General features: G+C 26.9%; 1 protein-coding gene and 1 long non-coding RNA gene across 4 annotated transcripts; one reads left to right on the forward strand and one right to left on the reverse strand.

Annotated features, from left to right (window-relative positions):
- The first annotated feature begins 1177 nt into the window (after positions 1–1177).
- Positions 1178–18455, forward strand: LOC132907405 (serine/arginine repetitive matrix protein 1-like). Of its 3 annotated transcripts, XM_060960484.1 has the most exons (8): positions 1179–1452; positions 1885–2124; positions 6088–6223; positions 6306–8277; positions 9596–9654; positions 10857–10925; positions 13195–13313; positions 17214–18455. In XM_060960484.1, the coding sequence occupies exons 1-8, from the start codon at positions 1366–1368 to the stop codon at positions 17217–17219; spliced, it is 2688 nt and encodes an 895-aa protein (XP_060816467.1). In that variant the 5' UTR covers positions 1179–1365; the 3' UTR covers positions 17220–18455. The 3 variants fall into 3 exon arrangements, with proteins under 3 accessions (XP_060816466.1, XP_060816467.1, XP_060816464.1); XM_060960483.1 differs by lacking the exon at positions 17214–18455 and having other exon boundaries at positions 1178–1452; positions 6333–8277; positions 13195–13798; XM_060960481.1 differs by lacking the exon at positions 17214–18455 and having other exon boundaries at positions 13195–13759.
- Positions 2973–4160, reverse strand: LOC132907406 (uncharacterized). The gene is made up of 2 exons (XR_009658164.1): positions 3315–4160; positions 2973–3263 (listed from the first exon to the last, which is right to left on the reverse strand). It is a non-coding gene; the product is annotated as an uncharacterized LOC132907406 (long non-coding RNA).
- Positions 18456–19374: the final 919 nt, after the last annotated feature.

A 19374-nucleotide genomic window follows, 5' to 3' on the forward strand; every position in this document is an offset into this window, starting at 1 on the left:
ATAAATATAGCATGTGGGTGGCTACCCCGAGCGGGGCGCCAGCTTCGCTCTTTCTAAGTTATATCTTTTATGAAGTATGTAAAGTTGAGCGTTTTTAGCTTATTTGGCATCTTACTTTGACGCCATGTTGTCTCTATCTACGATTCATTCGATGAGTAGAGTTGCTGGTTGCAACAATTGCAGGAGGGTGTCAATCATATTGTAGCGAGATTTTGAATCGTGAGTATTGGATTACATTTGGGTTGTTTTATTCTCCGGCTGCTGTTAAGCGGCCGATTATACTAGTGCAAAACAATGTTCGATGAATTTCATTCAGTTCAATGCTCACCTGTGCGGACCAATCAGACTATGGATAGAAGCAATATGGCGTTATACTAACCTGTAAAATATATTAATATATATTTAATATATTTAATATACATTAATATATATTTCTTATAATGTAAGTTAAGATTTAAAACGTAAATAATATTCAAAGTAAATATAAATATGTATTTAATATATATAAAGTAATGTGAGTATAAAATTTGTATAGACAAATAAAAAGGAAAAAATATATTGTCATTAAATATAAAAATATACATTGTTTATTCATTGAGTAGCAGACATAAAAATAATAATTAAGGCTACATTTATTAGTTTCATAGAAATAAAAGGAATACCTAAAGTTAGTTAACTTTATAGATATATTTAAATATTCGTTGAAGTTCACTCTTATAAATTTTTGAAACACATTGTAACTTAATATATGTACATATAATTTTAGTGATTATTTTATAACATACACCGTATGATAATCGAAAAGTATTTATTTTTTATTATAATAAAAGATATAATCATATATATACATATAAATATGTAATAATAATTTAGTGTTATATGTATAATTTAAAAAATTACCGTTTGCGATTTCTGCTGTAATTTTTATAGTTAAATTTACAATTAGAAGTAATATATCGTCATTGTGAACTAAATGTTATTAAACCGATTAATTTGACATGTGATTAATAATTTCATAATTTATGTAGTATTAACAATGTCTCTATCGAAGAAAAGTTATAATTTTTTATGAAAGTACATTACATAAAATTAATGAAAATGGACTTAACAGGGAATAAGAAATCTATAGCTAGTTGCACATCATGTAATATGTTGTAGATCGAAGACCTTTGATTTTATGAGCGCTCACGCCATTTTTATTTATATACGGTGGGGGGTAACAAAGTGTGCATCATCGTCCGTAGGATTTATAATTATCAAAAGATTGATCAAAAGGGATGCTTAATTTTGCGATGTACTTGTAACACCAATTGTGATTATTTGTAAGATAAAATCATATTCTACGCGTAGCGTATAAAGTTATTAATGCAATTGCTGGACCTTCGTGTTACTGGTGTCAACTACAGATTTTTCTACAATTACAACTTGGATAAAATGGATTATCGTCACAAGGTAAGCACAAATATATTATAATAATTAATAAATAAACATAATTTATTATTTAATTATTAATTGCATATATAATGTATATGACGTCATCACAAATTATATGTTTAAGATATCCCAAAATTAATTACGAATTAATAATGCATAAGTTAATTTATGTTTTTGCTTCGATAGTGACTAAACTTGTTTATATATATATATCATTAAAAAATATTGTAAAGGAAGTATCGTGTATTATAATTTTGTTTAATTACTGTTTGTTAGAAAACTGTGTGTGTAAACAATTTTATTATGTTGATATATATAATAATGGTATTGTTATATTTTACTTTTAATGTTTAGAGTAATATGTTATTATAAAATTATGTAATTATGTTTATTACTGAAAAATTTGAGATGTGTTTCATATATCGAAATTAAATTTATTGTTTCATCTAGATGATTATACCTTCCCAACAAAATACGAAGAATGATGATGAGGATGACGAAGATTTGGAAGCTTTAAGACTTGCAGCTCTACAATCATTAAGGACTAAAGACACTGTACATAATAAAAAGCAACCCCCACCACAAAAAGCTATTTCAGATGTAATATATACATCTCATACATCATATAAAGGTCAACGACCTTTACGAAGAGGACATTTTCATAACCGAATGCAACAGCGACAGAATGGCGTAAGTTTTTAATTATAGCTATAATACTTAAGAATTAACATTTTAGAAATTTTGTTAGCCCTAATTTGACTATACTTAATTTTTAACAATCAGCTGCTATATATTTTTTAGTAATGTATGTTGAGATAAAATAATTTATAAATATTAATTTATATTGTTTATCAAGCCATTTTAAATATTTTACTGTGAAATTTATTTAAAATCTACCTAAGACAATAGAGGTTTCTATATATTTTATCCAGTCATTATTGATATTATTATCTATTATAAGAAAATGGAAATTTTTTATATAGAATAGAAGATACAAAACTATCTTTCATATTATATAATATTTTTTACACTTGTAAATTGATATTTATACAAAAATATTAATTTTTTTAATTTTGATTAATTAGTATTATTTTTTTTCTATTTATTATTACTTAGCTCGTGCCTTTCGGCTTTGGACAAGTTTTCGGTTTTACATCTTTTTGCCTAATCACGCTTTTTACATTTTTTCCTTCTTATGGCGTTATTACCTTATTGTTTCTTCCCTTATATCTATCTAACTAAACTCTAAACTCTTTTCTTACGTATCTATCTCCCTTTTCTACTCTATTACATTGTACTCCGCTAAGGCTATTGTAACTTTTGGGTTTTTGCCTCCTTGCCATGCTTCTCTATTGTCGTTCCTCCCTGTCTTGTATTGTCCTTCTCTTTTCCATTATTGCTTTCAGATCCCTTATTCCTTCTCCCATCTCGTTTAATAGTTTCTCTGTTTCCTTTGTCCCTCCCGTTATTTCACATTCTTCTATTACTTGTATTAGGTCTTCTTTCCTTTTACATAATCTGCATCTTTTTCCTCCGTCTTCTTTCCAGTATTCCCTTGCTTTGGTCTCGTTTCCACATCTGAATCTTGCTAATATTTTTCTGTCCTTCCACTTCATCCTCCTTTCTAAGTATTTTGGTAACTCTTTGGCAATTTTTCTATAATGTTCGTTATAATTTGACTCCCTTATCCTTTTCCTCCCTCTCTTTTGCTTCTCTCTTTCTCCTTTCTTCTATAATTTGGTCTACTGTCGTCCTTCCTTGTTCTTCTCTTGCTTCCCTTTGTGTCCCTCCATTTCTTACCTCTTCTAGTTCCTTCTTTCTCTTTCTTGCTCTTTTCCTTTCTTGGCCATTTCCCCGGTTTCTCTCTTTCCTTTATGCACTCTTTTACTAGTTCCTTTTTTGACTCTATGGCTTTCCCTTCGTACCTTGCTGCTCTTCTTAGTGCTTTTTCTTTTATTTCTATTAGTTGGCATTTCTCTGTCAATATGTAATTCAGTGTTGACATATCTAAACCTAGGATCTATTTTATATATCTTCTTTGTATTTTATCCAGCCTTTCTTCTATGTTCCAGCTCCATATTTCTGCTCCAAACAGTGCCACACTCTCTACCAGTGCTCCAAACATCTTCATTCTCCTCTTGTAGTCCTGTTTGAAAATTCTTTCTCCCACGTTTCATGTTTTCTTCATTGCTATTGTTACTCCCTTTTTCCTGTCTTGTACATGTTTCTCATCACTGCCGTTTTTCTGTAGTATGTACGCTAAGTATCTTATCTCTTCCACTTCTTCTAATTCTCGCTCTCCTCATTTCCATTTTTTTTGTCTCTTCTTGTTCTTTCTTTTTTCGAACACTACCATTTTGGTCTTTTCCGTGCTCAGTTCCAATTTGGTTTCCTTTAAAGATTTTTTAAATCTCTTCAGTATCTCCTTCAGTTCTTCTCTATCAGCCATCAGCACAATATCGTCTGCATATGTCAGTGACCATACCTTCCTTTCTCCTACTACTTGTCTCTTCCGACTTGTCCTTTCCTTAATTCTTCTTCTAGCCCCATCACGTAGATGTTGAATAACGTCGGGCTCAACGAGCATCCTTGTCTGACTCCTCTCACTGTCCAAAATTCTTCTGTGTTTTTATTCTTGATTCTCACCACATTCTTTGTTTCTGTGTACAGCTCTTTTATCCTTCGAATTAGTTTCTCGTTAATCCCCATTTTTCTCATTTTTTCCTCGATTAATTAGTAATTAAAAAGAAATATTATGTTATTAATATTATAATAGTATAATATTTAAATATTATGTTTTAAATTAATGCTTTCAATATATGTATATATAATTGTTATTATAGAATAATTAAATGTAAAGAGTAAATTTATCAGTTTTATAAACACTATAGAAGGTTTTACAAACCTTATGAAAGAATTATTTACAAATATTTCACATGTCTCATTAAGAAACATTTTTTGTGTAAAATGGTTTTTGAAATTTTAAAAACATCAGTGTTAGTTAGTAATAACTTATTTCATATACAGGTGAATTTTTCTGAATTAGAATTCTTTTTTAGATATTTTTCAAAATTATCTAAAATATCGATTATTCTTTTTTAAAAAAAGGGATGTTATGATAATAAATTTTTTTTTTGGAGTATTAATATAGAATTTTTTGATTCATTCACACACATTTCTAAATTAACTATTATTTTCTATTAAATTCTTTTACATCATATTTCTGAATTAGCCTATTGCCCTAGATACTCTTCCCTCCTTGTTCTTTCCTGCTTATTTTTATTCAACTTCCTTACCCAGTTTATAGCCTTGTGTGTTGTTTCATTACTATCTCTCATGTATTGATCACCTATTCTAATTCCTCGCACTCCCTTTTTTCATTTTCACCTCTTTCAGTTTCCTTCCAGTATCTGTTCTGTGTCTCCATCAATCCACATCTTACTTGTACCAACAATTGCTGACTTTCTTCTTTTCCTTCTCTACTTAGTATTTGGGCAGTTGCACAGTCCTTATATACTTGTAGCTTTGGTTATATTTTAATTGCATAATCTTATTGTATTGCACTTGTTTTCGTATCTTTCTGTTTCTCTTTTAGTTTTATTGACATGTTTTCCCCTCTTTTCTTTCTTAACTGTACTCTTGCTGTATTAATACTGTTCATTCTCAGGTATTCCTTTCTTTCCTTCGTGGAGGCATTCTTTCACTAAACCCCTTTTCACCTCCCTTTTTATTTCCTCCTCAAATTTTCATGCTTTCACCCTTACCCTGATCCTCACTTTTTTCCCTTAGCCTCCTTCAACACTATGTAGTGTAGCATTGAACATAACTAAAGAAGTGATACCTATGCAGATATATGTTTCACCTACTAAATACTATGACAAGTGTTCTATTTTTAGTATTTTATATGTTCTTTGCATATACATTTTAAAATTTTCTATAAATGCATAAAAATCTGCAGTCTAATCATAATATTATAACTTAATAAAAAACTAATTTAATTATACAGAATATATTGTATATAAACAATATAAAATATAATTTTTCTATATTTAAAAATATCTTTAATAACATGACATGTTATGAAGTTCTTACAAAATTATTGTTTAATGCATACTTATACTATAATTTTTTTTTATTTAAAATACATACCATGAATATAATTCAATTGCACATAACTTTTGATATTTTTAGTGAAATTTGTTATATCAGATAGCAGATATCTCTATGTGTTTAACTTTGCTTAACTTAGTTCAGTTCATTTTCAAAGTCCTTATTACCTTGACTTATTTTGAAGTCTTTTTTGATTACATCATAGATAATTGATACTTTTAAAAATTGAAATTTGTTTTATTATGATATAAATTACAATGTAATATAATATACACAATATTTGATCTTGAATTTTGATGAAATTTTGGTTTATGGAGTCAAGAACTATTAATCAAAATTAATAATTCAGTATTTGTTGTTTATAATATGAGAGACATAAGTAGCTTGAATAATAATTTAAATAACGGTAGCAATGAATACAATTATAAAGAAAAGAATATAGATTAAATTTTTATTACAAATATTTAGATTATATATAAAATTAAGTTTTTTTATTAGCAAATATTCTATGAGTTTTATTTAAATATCATATATTGTTTACAGAATTTATATTATCAGAGTCCACGTAATCCAAATCTGATAGCAATAATTCCTGTAGATGAACGCCCTGTGCTGCAGCAAACTGATTTAGCTTGTTCAGTAGAAAAAATTGTTCCTGGTATTGAGTCTTATTCTACAGGTATGCAAAAATAATCTAATGTAAATAATAGTCATGTCTTTTACATTTTCTCTTAAATACTATATAAAAATAATATTTTTAGAAGTAACAAAATTTCATCGTTTCAAAGATAATGGAAGTGGTTCCGATGAAGAAGATAAAGAACAAAAGAATACAGTTACGAAATCAGAAACTGTTAAGGAAGATGGTGTAGATGATAAAATATCCACAATGGTTGAAAATCAGACAGAAACTGTGGAAAACTTAAAAAAGGCTGAGGAAGATCAAGGTGGAGTTAATGATGATGATGATGATATTATTATAATGGCTGATCTTGAAGAGGAAGATAGCTTAGAGCGCTTAATGGATGAAATGGAAAGAGAAATGAATGTTGATAAACCGTCCGAACGTAAAGAAAAGAAAAGTAACAGAAAAGAAAACAGAGATTCTATGAAAAAAGACGAGATAAATAGGAATATAAAAAACAGAACAGAAGACAGCAATATTCGAAAAGAAAGTTATAGTCCAGCACCAGCATCAATCATCATAAAAAGTGAAAGACGATCTATATCTCCACATACAGTTAATCGAATTTCACAAAAACGTAGATCATTATCACCAAGATCGCGATCAAGGAAGAAATCACCTAGAAGATCTCCTAGAAGATCACCTATTAGGCAGTCAAAAAAATCTCAGCGAGAAATAACTAGGTATAGATCGCCTCGAAAGTCTCCAGTACGTTATTCTCCGCGATCACGATCGCCTAAGCTTTCATCACGATCAAGATCACCACGATTATCGCCACGTAGGTCTCCAAATAAGTCTCCAATGAGATCACCTATTAAGAGATGTCTGTCTCCAAGAGGAAGATCTCCGAAACTTTCGCCGCATTCCAGATCTCCTAGACCAATACGTTCACCTAAAATATCTATAACTAAGTCTCCGAGGTTGGCACGATCACGTTCTCCAAAATTTTCGCCATTAAGATTATCTCCTCAATCGAGGTCACCACTGAGATCAAGATCACCTAAAATATCTCCAAGACGAATATCACCCTCGCGTAGATTATCACCTAAATCAAAATCTCCTGGGTTATCCCCTCGAAGAGGATCGTCACGTTTAATGTCACCGAAAATATCACCACGAAGAATGTCACCGCGATCGAGGTCACCAAGATTATCACCACGTAGATCACCATGGTCATCACCTAGGAATTCACCTCGTCTATCTCCTAGACGAAAAAGATCTCCAAGATGGTCGCCTAAAGAACTATCTCGAAAACATGGACCTATTACTCCAGATGGAACATGTAGTCCATCATATGCCAAGGAATCATCCCCGATAATTAAAAGTAGAATATCTCCAGAAATAAATCGTGTAAAAACAAAACATAAAGAAGAAAGTTTTGAAGATGCTACTATGATAGAAAAAGAAACTACTGATATAATTAATGATCCTGTATTAGAAGCCAGGCGAAGAAAATTTGAATCTACAAAGCCCATAGATCCAATTAATGCAAATAAAAAAATTAAATTAAATAAAAAAGAAAATACAAGTAAGAAGGTAGAATCGCTAGAAGAAGGAGATATTCAGACAGGAAATGTAAGAAAAGTTAACAAAATTACAGAGGATTATGATATTCAAGAAACAGATTTATGTTTAGATACTCATTACGAGTTTGAAGAGTTTGAACGAAGCATAGAAAGTGCTTCTCCTATTGCTATTACGAGTTCTGTTAATTCATGTTTGGATTTAGAAACTCAAAATCCAGAAAAAGAAAGATCCTCAAAAAAGAAGAAGAAACGCGACAAGGAATTGTATCAAGTGGGAAAATTAAAAAATGAACTTCCTCTTTCTGAACGTATTGGAAAAGATAAGAAGTGTAAGAAGCGTAAAGATGTTATTTCAGATGGATCAAGTGAGGATATGGATGCCATTTTTGAAGATCTAGTAGTTGATAAAGAAAGTGATTTACGAACCGAGTTAAGTAGAAGACGAGCAGAAAGATTAAATAGGACAGTGCCAATTCAATCTGCAAGATTAGTACAGTCTGCTTTTAAGGGAGTTGTTAACGAGTAAGTATTTATGATATACTATATGAATTAAATTTTCTACTACAGAAACATAAAATCTTTCTACTTTTTTTTTTTTTAAGTTAAAAGCTTCTAATAGTATATTTAGTTTAAATGAATATAATTAAATATCTTACGAAAATATGAAAAATGCGGAAAAATATTTCCGATGAAAGTTAGATATTAAGAAAGGCAGATGATGTCAATATTTATTTGAATTTATGATTATCTTGGAAAGTCATGGAAACATATACTTTGTTATTGTATATTACTATACACAATATTGGAGTGTTTTCAAATTTCTACCTACTTGAGTCTTTTGTGTAAGTCATTCTTAAGATATAAATTTTCAAAGTTAGTATGTTATCAGCAGTTACGTTATGTTGAAGCAGTTATATATGATGTAAGAAGTCAGACTGGATAATCTTCTTGTAGTCTATATAGAGTGATATTCATGATGGTATGAAATTTAAAAGTTGATATTTTGAAAATGTGGTTTGTGCAAGATAGAAATGAGTAATGTTTTGGAAACGTTTCAATATTAGGTACAAGAATATGCAATAAAAAATATAAGTCTTTTAAAATTTAATTATGACTTTTCTGCAGTTTTTTAAGGTTATCACAAGTCAAATAAATAGTAGCATTATAAGTTATTTTTCATATCCTATAATTTTAGTCTAAAATATTTTTCCATATCTCTTTATATTTTTCAAGGTATTTAATTGTCTTTATTTCCATAGGATATCTTGTATATTTTTTAAACTTTTACTTACAAAAAGATGTGTATAAATATTCTTGAGAAGTGGTATATTTATGAAAAATACATGTCTATATCTGATAAATTAAGATTAACATAATGTATTTTTACTGACATGAAATATTGCTAAACATTGCGTAATTATGATAACTGAGAAAAGATTAATTACATATCTTTGAAAATACATTATGTAAAATTTTTCTGAGAAATTTAACTTCATTATATATTTTTGTATTTGAAATTATACATATAAATAATAAGTAGTTTTTTCTGAAATATTTCATAGTTAAATTAAATAAAATTTACATTTCTTTTTAATACTACTTTTATTTTATATTACATTTCTTTTTTTCTAATGAAATACATTTATTTATTATCAAAAGTAAACAAGAAACTCTTTAATTTGCTTTGTTGTTATATGGACAGTTTAACAAATGTGTTGACATAGTTATAAGTGATACTATATATGTGTGTATAGAGAAAATATCTATATTTTCTTGTTAATATATATCTTTTTGAAATTTTTAACATATTTTTGATATGAAAATGTGATCTTCTTTTCAGAGTTGTCAAAAGTAATGCAAAAGTGAATCAGAGACATTTAGTTAAAGCAGATGAAAAAAGTAAGTAATACATGAAAATTTCTAATTTCTATTAAACTTGTATGACAAAAGCTGTATCATTTGAATTCCCTCTAAATGGTTACACTTCTGTTGAGCAATGAAGTCACGAATGTGTTTTGTTCCAAAAGAATCCATAATTCAATATATCATGATGCACTGAAAGAAATGGATATGAAGCTAATGAACAAAATCATTCTTATACAAATATAAATGTTATATTATTTATACGAATTTACACTTATATTATAAAGAAGAAGGTCTGTACGTAGGTACCTACATATGTGTGTGTGTTAGAAATAATCGCAGAAACTATTTAACCGATTTGAATAATTCTTTCATTATTGGAAATTATATTTCTTCTAGATGGACATAGACTATATTTTATTATGCTTGTTCCTCAGAGAACCGAACAATGAACATAAATGCGACTCAAGTTTGATTAACGCAGCTTGGTTTCCATAGTATGGTTGCGCTTTGCTCGGTCGACAGCCGATAGTCATTTGCTACAAATATTTCTCGAATACTATTTACTATATTGATTTCCATAACAAAAGATTGTAAATAATCTAGAATCGCGAAGTCAAATTCATGTCAGTTCTACGTGGACGATATCGCGGGTAACAGCTTGTTCTTTATAAATTGTTGTACATGAGCCAAACATTTCTTGTTACTTGTGCCTTAATATAGCGAAAATCCCAATGAAATACCATAATGATATGAATATTAATGATAATAATATAATTATATGTATTTTTGACATAATAGCGTAGGGTCTAATATGTAGAGGTGTAAACATTTAGGAACTTTATATACATATATGTAAGATCGTAAAGAGTTTACATATATATTTATGGGATAAAAGCTAACTAAGCTATCGATTCGAAATTTTACTAACTGATTTTGTCATACTTTACCCTTAAAAAAGTTTTGTTTATCATGATTTTTTATGATATTTGATATAATATATAATTTACAAATTAAATTACAAATTATATCAATTATTCAAAACATACTTCATTATATCAGTTATTAAAAATTTGACATCAAACATCTGTAAATAGTACCATTTCACTAAAAAAAACAAACAAATTTCAATATTAGGAGTACATCAATAATTTTTTCTTATAAATTAATATAAACATTTCTTAATTTGATATAATATTTAAATTTAGTTTCTTAATTCACATATTTTCATTTTGTAGCTAATCAAAAAGAAGTTCGACGGGTTACGGTTCTTCATAGGTCAATATCTGATATACACGATTCTGAAGGTGTGTATATTTTTATACTACTTATTATTATTATTTTTGTTTCTATTATATTGCAAATTTTTGTATATACATAGTTGTTAGTAAAAAATTGTCCATCTTGAAAGAAGATCATAGGTATCAAAGTTAAAAAATTGTATATAAAATATATTATAAATTTCGTATTTTAGTTTATTTGGAAAATAATATTTTTTTTAGTTTATAAAAAAATAATATTGTGCGTATGTTAAAAATTAGTATGCATATATATGAAAGAAATTTAAAATATCATTCTAGTATGCATTTTCACATAGATACTGATTACTTATGAAAATTTTTAATAGTCTTCTTAGTTCATAATATAATCAGTGTGTAAATAAGTTAGTTTTTGATTAGATTTAGTTATGCAAATTTTTGTTTAATGTGTTATACATATTCTTAATAATGTTGTTTTATTTTGTATGTCACCATAATATTCATAAACATGATACTCTTCTTTTTTTCTTAAAAATCCGAAACCTAATCATAAATTTAAAAAAAAATGTTCGTCATTCAATACAAAATGAATTAGTTATCCATCTCCGATAATTGTGAAAATCAGCATAATTTATGTTTCGTGATATATTATAACTTTCTTCCAAAACATTTTTCTGTACCTATCTTTGATATTTTGTTCAGGTATTTGGTCATTTTCAACTAAATCAGTATATTTATTCAAATAGTATTTGATTTGTGACTAAATTTAATTTGATACTTTAGATACTGTTAAATACACTTTATAGATTTTTCTCTGTTTTAATATTCCGAATACAAAATACGATGTTTTCTTATTATTTTTATGTAATAATAAGGCAGGATAAGTTTCATTTAATGGATAAAAGAGAAAACAGTACTGAATGTGAACTGATGGCATAGATAGAATATAAATGGTAATATGCAAATATCTTTCTGTTTTCTGAACAGAATCGTTTCGATACCGCATTATAGTTAAACGGATGGGATATAAATATCAGTTCGTTCACCTATTCTTCATATGTCGATGTCTTACATATCACATTTTTATTTCTGAACTGGCACTTATAAAACATTAGTTTACTAAAAAATGCAGAATTATATATGTTACGGGCGCAATCTGCAGGGCGTGTTGACACAATCGGTTTTGCTCAGGCAATGTCAGTCGGAGATTAATCGGTTATCGGTCGGTAAAGTGTTAAAACCAATCATTAAATTTTTTGATCCTATTTCGTTTTCCTACTTCCTTTCGTATACGTTAGGAAGTTTTTATGTACGTACATATTTACAAAATAGTGGTTTTAATCTTGGGTATTAAATGGTTTAAAAAAGACGTCTTGAACAAAATTTACTTGTTCCGTGATGTAGATTACGGAAATGATACACTTTGCTATGATATTATTTGAAATTTTTGAGTCAACTCTACAAAACATAAATAAAGCAAGACATATTTGAATTTTTTAGAATCCAGAGGATTAGGAACCCGAAATAATTAGAATCGGTCATGTAATTTTCCAGATGTTGAAAGTACAAATATATTTTTATTTATACTGGTCACCTTCTAATGATACAAATACATTTTAGATAGATTCCAAAGGTACAGATGAACATTTTTTTCATTTTGTTACGTTAGCGAAGTAAATTAATTTTTTTACTTTTGTACATACACACAAACTTTAATCAATTTCTTCAAAGTATTTAATATTTTGAACAGTTTATAGATTGTATATGTTGATTTTGTTATGTTTTGTTTTCAATATGTTCTATAATTATTATGAAAAAGCTTAGTATGTAGACAATTAAAAACTCATGTTGAATAAAGATACTATATAGGCATATTTTTAAAATTCAATAACTAAGAAGACATTTTTTAATTACGTTATTACTTTATTGAGTTTGATATGTTAATAAATAAGTTTCATATATGCTATTTATTTTTGTAACTATTAGTTCTATGATTATTGATATTGCATTTAGGAAAGGAAAACATCAAGGATAGACCTAACTACTTTAAAATTACATTTTTTGGAGAAATAGTTATTTTTTACATATTTCATCATATTTTATATTTATGCAATCTTATGTTTTATAAGAATTAACATGTCTAGATTGAAACATTCCTTGCATGCACATTTGTATAGTATATTTACATAGTTGATATATTTAGATACACTAATAGTATATTATAATGGTAAATAATAAAATAAAAAGAAACAAATATATAAATTGTTTTCATTTTGTGTATTTTTTATATAAATATATATCTGTGTCTTTTTTACAGATGAAAGTACTCTAGATTCAAAGGTACCTGTGCGTTTTAGACTTGGTCTCAATAAACAAGTACAAGATACGAGGGAGTCAAAAGTTTCGCGAAAGACATCTAAAAGACAGGGTCGCAAGGTAAACTATAAAATTAATTTGGCCGTAACAAATACAAAACATATTTTATAGTATAAAAATTATACTTTACAACATGTACATAATTCACATATTCAACATCTTTTAGAAACATAATACTTACACATAATTTTGATATTGTAACATTTCAACTGCTTAAGTTTGCAATGTGCTAGTATTTTTGAGTTTTTTGAAATTGATTGTATTGAATATTTTGAATATTATTGTTAACTATTTTCTTAAATAATTAGAAACATAAAAATTCTCGAATTACATGAATGTACGTAGTTTAGATTTACAGTAACACATTCATCCAGAAACTTTTTTGTTATAGCATGCATAAAAAGTATTAAAGAAAACAATACAATTGAATTTAATTATGACAAATGATCTTTAATATTAGAAAATATTCTATCATTTCTAAAGATACAAATATATATGTTAATGTTTAGCATTTAAATAGTTGATTCATTTTTTTAATAATATCATTTTCACGTTATACGACGCAAAGAGTGATTAATAATTTTAAATATTTATTTCATATTGCAATTCTTGTATACATGAAAATATTAAACATATTTCACTTTAAAAAAACTTGAAAGTACAAAATAAATATTAATTTTTCATCAAATGTAGTGCATTTTATAATATAGTGAGATATATTTAAATGCATAATCAACAAATTTATTTATAATTCATACTCTTTTACAATTATATCTACATTCCTCTATTTTGTTATTACATAGCTATAATATTATTATAGCGATCGTGTTGTAACTAAATGAAAGAATATTATTTTTCCCCATTATAATCTCATGATGTAAAAGTAATATAATTAATATATTTGTATAAATTTTTATTATTTATATTTAAATAATTAATTTCATAGCTACAACTAGCTAAAAGTTTCCAATAGTTTAAAAAATAAAATTACTCTAAATAAATATTTTTATAAATTGAATATTTCTTTTAAATTTACAAAATATAAATATTTATACATTAGTAGCAATTATGTGTATCATTAATTTTAAAACTGAATATTTTTAAGCTTGATGGATTAGATATGCTTTCAAACAAGTTTCAAAATGAATGTACAGTATTGTTGCTGCAATCAGTCTCCTTTTTATGTTTTTATGTTTCATTACATAATATTTCATAATCTATTATCAGTCTATTATTTATTAAGTATGATATTTTTTAAATAGAAGCATTAATATAATTTAATAACATAATTAAAATAATTCTATGATGCATTATGACATGTATGTCAAATATATTTTATATAGCCACATATTTTACATAGCCAAAAAAGCAGGTTATGATTATACTACAAATGTTTAAAATGTTCGAAATATTTGTTTGTATTATAAATGTTTCATTTTATATTAAGATGTTTTTTTAGATCTATTATTCGTTTTTTTTTTTTTTTTTTTTTTTTTTGTTTGTAAACAAAGAAACATTAAGTATAGCGCTACACATATTGGAAGCGCGGATATACTAAATGTAATGGTTTCAAATGTGTATTAAAAATACATGTGTATATATATAATTAAATAAGTATCTGTTTTAATCCGCGTAGTTTTTAATACATGAGTACATATGTATTAACATATTCAGATTTTGTATTTCGTGTAATTATTAATGAATAATAAACACCTCGCCCTTGAATATTTAACTGCATTTATGCAGATAATTTGCGAAAAGAATGCATGTGTGATATTTTAGGTTGCAAGTAACAATAAAAAACAACATAATGTTGGTTTCGTTCTGTATAAATGATGAAGGCAAGCATAAATAAATACCTAACCAACAACTTCAAAACTTGCTAAAAAACATTTAATGATATCAGCAACATCGATTGTATCAGAACGATATTTTTCAAGCATGTTGAAAATATTGTTACGATAAAAGGAAACCGTCTGTTGTTGGAAAATGTTAATAGATTAGTTCTTTTTATACCAAAATAAACGATTATTTGATTAAACTTTGTTGAGCGAAATTATGTTCGTTTTTATTGCTATCTGCAACCTAGAATATCATATATTTGTTTTGCGAATTACTTGCGTAAATGTGCTTAAACAGTGCGGTATTTTGTTATATACATATTAATAATCATACGAAATACGATGGAACGTCTATTTTCGTCGTTAATTCGTTCCTGAAAAAACGGACGAATATAAAGTTGACTTTCTTTTATAAGAATTAATGAAACAGGAAATAATCTGTTCTCAGCCTCGAATCGGGTCAATAAATGATCTTAATTGTTAAACTTAATCGTTGTACCTACTCGTACGCTCTTTCACTGCTTTTCGGCATTTAATATTAGTTTAAGTTCTTTTGTTTTCTTAGTTAACTTAATTTAATTGCGTTTTATGACAATAAATTCAAATGGTTTGTTCATCACTCGCCTCCTGTTTTGATCATGTTCATTTCGTATCGTTCTTTTCATTCTTACTCTTGACGTATTGTTGGTAATCCAACACCCGATTCCGAAACAAAACAAACTAATTCCGAACACCCTCTCTCCTTCCTTACAAATATTAGGACTTGAGAATTAAGAAGATGCTAGCCAGAGCTGAATGAGAAACAAGTGACTACTTGAAGAGCATAGCGCATATTAGATTACCTTAAATAGGTTTAAGAATTGTAGGCCCAGGAAATATCTACATGCAAGGTCAAGGAAATATATTAAGAGATGTGTATTCAGAGGTGTATTCAGAGACGTATTCTATAAAACAGACGGCACAGGTCTAGAGCGATCATACAGTAAAAATCTTTGGGTAAAGAACATCAGATTTTTGAACGAATATCGAAGCATTTTCTTGCCGAAAAAATATGACGAATATTGGGTTTTACGAATATAGGGACGGACAAATATGAAGGTTTCACTGTATAAAATATGAATATGTTAATACACGTATATTCGTATAATTTGATACACGAGTTTACTCACGTATTAAAAACTACATAGATTGAAGTACGAATATATTAATTGCGATCTCTAGTACATACACAATACATACATATTATATAGCATTGTAATCAGCTTCAAAAGTAGTTAAAGAATTACAGGTATCCCCCGTATAACAAAGTAGTTGGGTTACGAAAAGATGTTGCCATGTTCAAAACCGTTATGCGAAACAGAAAACTATAACTAGTACAAAGTACAATTTATTGATTCCTAGTACAAAAAATAGGGGTAGGTTCCAAAAATTAACAGAAATATACAATTTTTTTTTCATAACTAAGAGAAATATATTTGTTAAAATAATCAATAATTAATCGAAAATATTACACATTAATATTATATAATCTTCATCACTAATAAACACCATTAAACAAAGGATTTTAATTTATGTATGATTTCTGTTTATGTTAGTCATAAAAAATATCATCAGTTGTTTATTAGAAAAGCTTCAAGTTGCTACTTTCCTATAGCGAATATCTTTCGAATGCAAAGGATTAATACTTCACGAACTAAAAATGAATTAAAAATTTCACTATTTAAAGATTCCATATGTAAATCTGAGACAAGACACATGTTTGCTCGAAAGAAAAATATCGAATGATGGTGCTTGAACTTACAAATTTCTATTACATTCCGTTCTATAAGGTAGTTGGATTTCCCAATTTCTCGAACCGTGTTAACCAAATTCGTGCAGTATGAAAGACGGAGGATACCTGTATATAGTAGAAATCGGAAATAATTGCTAAAAGAAATTGTTAAGAAAAGTGGTAACAGATAAAGTTCAAAGTTATTTAACAAATATTGAATAAAATACTAAATTAATTTTTTTTAATAATATTTACTTATGATGAAATTAGAAATAGTTCATGTTATAAATTTAATTGAATATTATTTCTTTTGGAAAATGATAAACATACATATTTTTTTTTGTTTAGGAATAGAGTAAACGCATGTTCTCCTGACATATTTATATGAAGAGTGCATAGCTGTTCATCTTACCTCCTATTCTATTATCATCGTATGAAGATAAGATCTATTAAAAGTCTAATTGTATAAAAAATTGCACTCATGTAGAGGAGATATCTGTTTTATTTGATGTGTGACCTAACATAAAGATGTAAAGATAACATTCTTCTAGAAGACAATATCAATATTTCAAAATACTTTATGTATGACTGTATCTAATTATTTATTGTTAAGCATTAAAGTAGATAGTTGATTACATGTGATTATAAATCATTTGTTGTGTTAAAGTATTTGTAAATAATTTACATCAGTCACTCATTTAATAAATAAGCATCATTAATAATCCCAAAGTCACCTTTTGTAAACCTAAGTATATTATTATTTTAAAAATTCTATATAAAAGAATCAATCAATTGTAAATAAGAATATTGTTAATAAGCGTGTGCAAGGTGAAAAATAATTTGTATATCATGTAAATTGAGTTAATATCATTAAGGCACTGAATATATTATATAAAGTGACCTATAGCAACAGAAGAGTGATTTTATTAAAATATATTTTTTACACTACATAGTTCGAAAATAACAAACACGAATTTTTTAAGATAACTAAGAAATGCAGTGTATTTTAAAATGGTTTTTCTTCACTTGTTATTTCATACTTGAATTATAAACATATAGTGTAAAAGATTATTGTATTTAAGCAGGTATAAAAGAGTATCTTTTTTTGCACATATTTAGTGCTTATGTGTAAAATTATGCTACTTATAGTATTATGATTCAGTTACTACAATTATACAATTTCAGAACTAAAGTATTCAGTAAGTTGCATTATTCTACATTTTCATTACAGTCACTACTGTATTAGTAAAAAAGATCTATGTGATTCTTTTCTTGTATTTTACATGATATTAATTAAGACTCTGTTGAATAATTAGATCTTATTATTACAATTATATTTTCATGAATAGCATGTAAAATACATATTGAAAGTAAATTATTATCATATGTTACCAATAAGCTGAGATAATAGCCAATATACTTACAAATGTAAACTTAGATTATTTCAGATATTATATTGCATAAATAAGATAGCATACTTCATAGTATCTATGAAGGTGTAAGTGTTATTTTTACCTGAATAAAAAAATGATAACTACATTTATATGAACTTTTTTTGATAGAAATTTTGATATAAAAAATATTGCGATACCTCAAAATAGATTCAGAATACACGTAGGAATATATGGATACACGTAGGGAACTTAGTTCTTTAAATCATCACATGTGTGTTATGATTTATATTTTGTTGATCATATCATAATGATACAACTTTAAGCGTAAATTAAGAATGCAGCATAATGCTTTATTAGTCAGTCAAATTATGTTTCTTGTACTCTTCCACTTATATGCCTTTATATGCATATATTTTAAATACCAACTCCAAGAGTTGAATAGTAGACATATTATTGTTATAAATATAAAATAACTCACAAAAGACTTGCAATTGTTGAATTTATCTATCGTACAAAATGTGATACACAGTAAGACTTTTACAGTCTTAATAATAATAAGCAAATCACTTATTGTAGAATAACACAAGCAATTCTTCAAATTTATCTAAAAATCAATTATAAAATAAATATAACGCATGTTTTATTTATATAAAATTGATTTTTAATATATTTTATTTTGCTTATATATCTTAATTTGTTTTCCTTAATTTTTACACATACTTTGGATACTTTCAACATAAGATAAATATCATACTAAATGTATATAATATCTGTGAAAATTCTTTTACGTATTTTATCTATAAGTGTTATTCTATAATAAGACTGTAATTAATCTGTAAATTTAATTACTAGTGTTACAATGTTTGGTTTATTTGTCTAATTTTTGTCACTATAGTAAATACAGATGGAACTGCATAAAATTTTCTTGAGTAATTTATAAGCACGCATGGCGAAAATAAAAATCATTCGTGCATTCATTTGTGTTTGGTATTCTTTTACATTACTATATATTTATAAAATTTTACTATTATGTATTTGAATGTATCACTGTGAATCTAATTTTTTCGTCCATCTGTAATTTGCTACATAAGTTATTCTTATTATTGCGTATGACT

This window comes from Bombus pascuorum, chromosome 5 (assembly GCF_905332965.1).
Source record: "Bombus pascuorum chromosome 5, iyBomPasc1.1, whole genome shotgun sequence".
Taxonomy (NCBI): domain Eukaryota; kingdom Metazoa; phylum Arthropoda; class Insecta; order Hymenoptera; family Apidae; genus Bombus; species Bombus pascuorum.

What these genes read in the sequence shown, in the direction of transcription:
- LOC132907405 (XM_060960481.1), top strand. Translation starts at nt 1,366, where the DNA reads ATGCAATTGCTGGACCTTCGTGTTACTGGTGTCAACTACAGATTTTTC. An exon ending in TGCAACAGCGACAGAATGGC is followed by an intron (nt 2,125 to 6,087) that starts GTAAGTTTTTAA and finishes TATTGTTTACAG; the next exon opens with AATTTATATTATCAGAGTCC. An exon ending in AGTTAAAGCAGATGAAAAAA is followed by an intron (nt 9,655 to 10,856) that starts GTAAGTAATACA and finishes TTCATTTTGTAG; the next exon opens with CTAATCAAAAAGAAGTTCGA.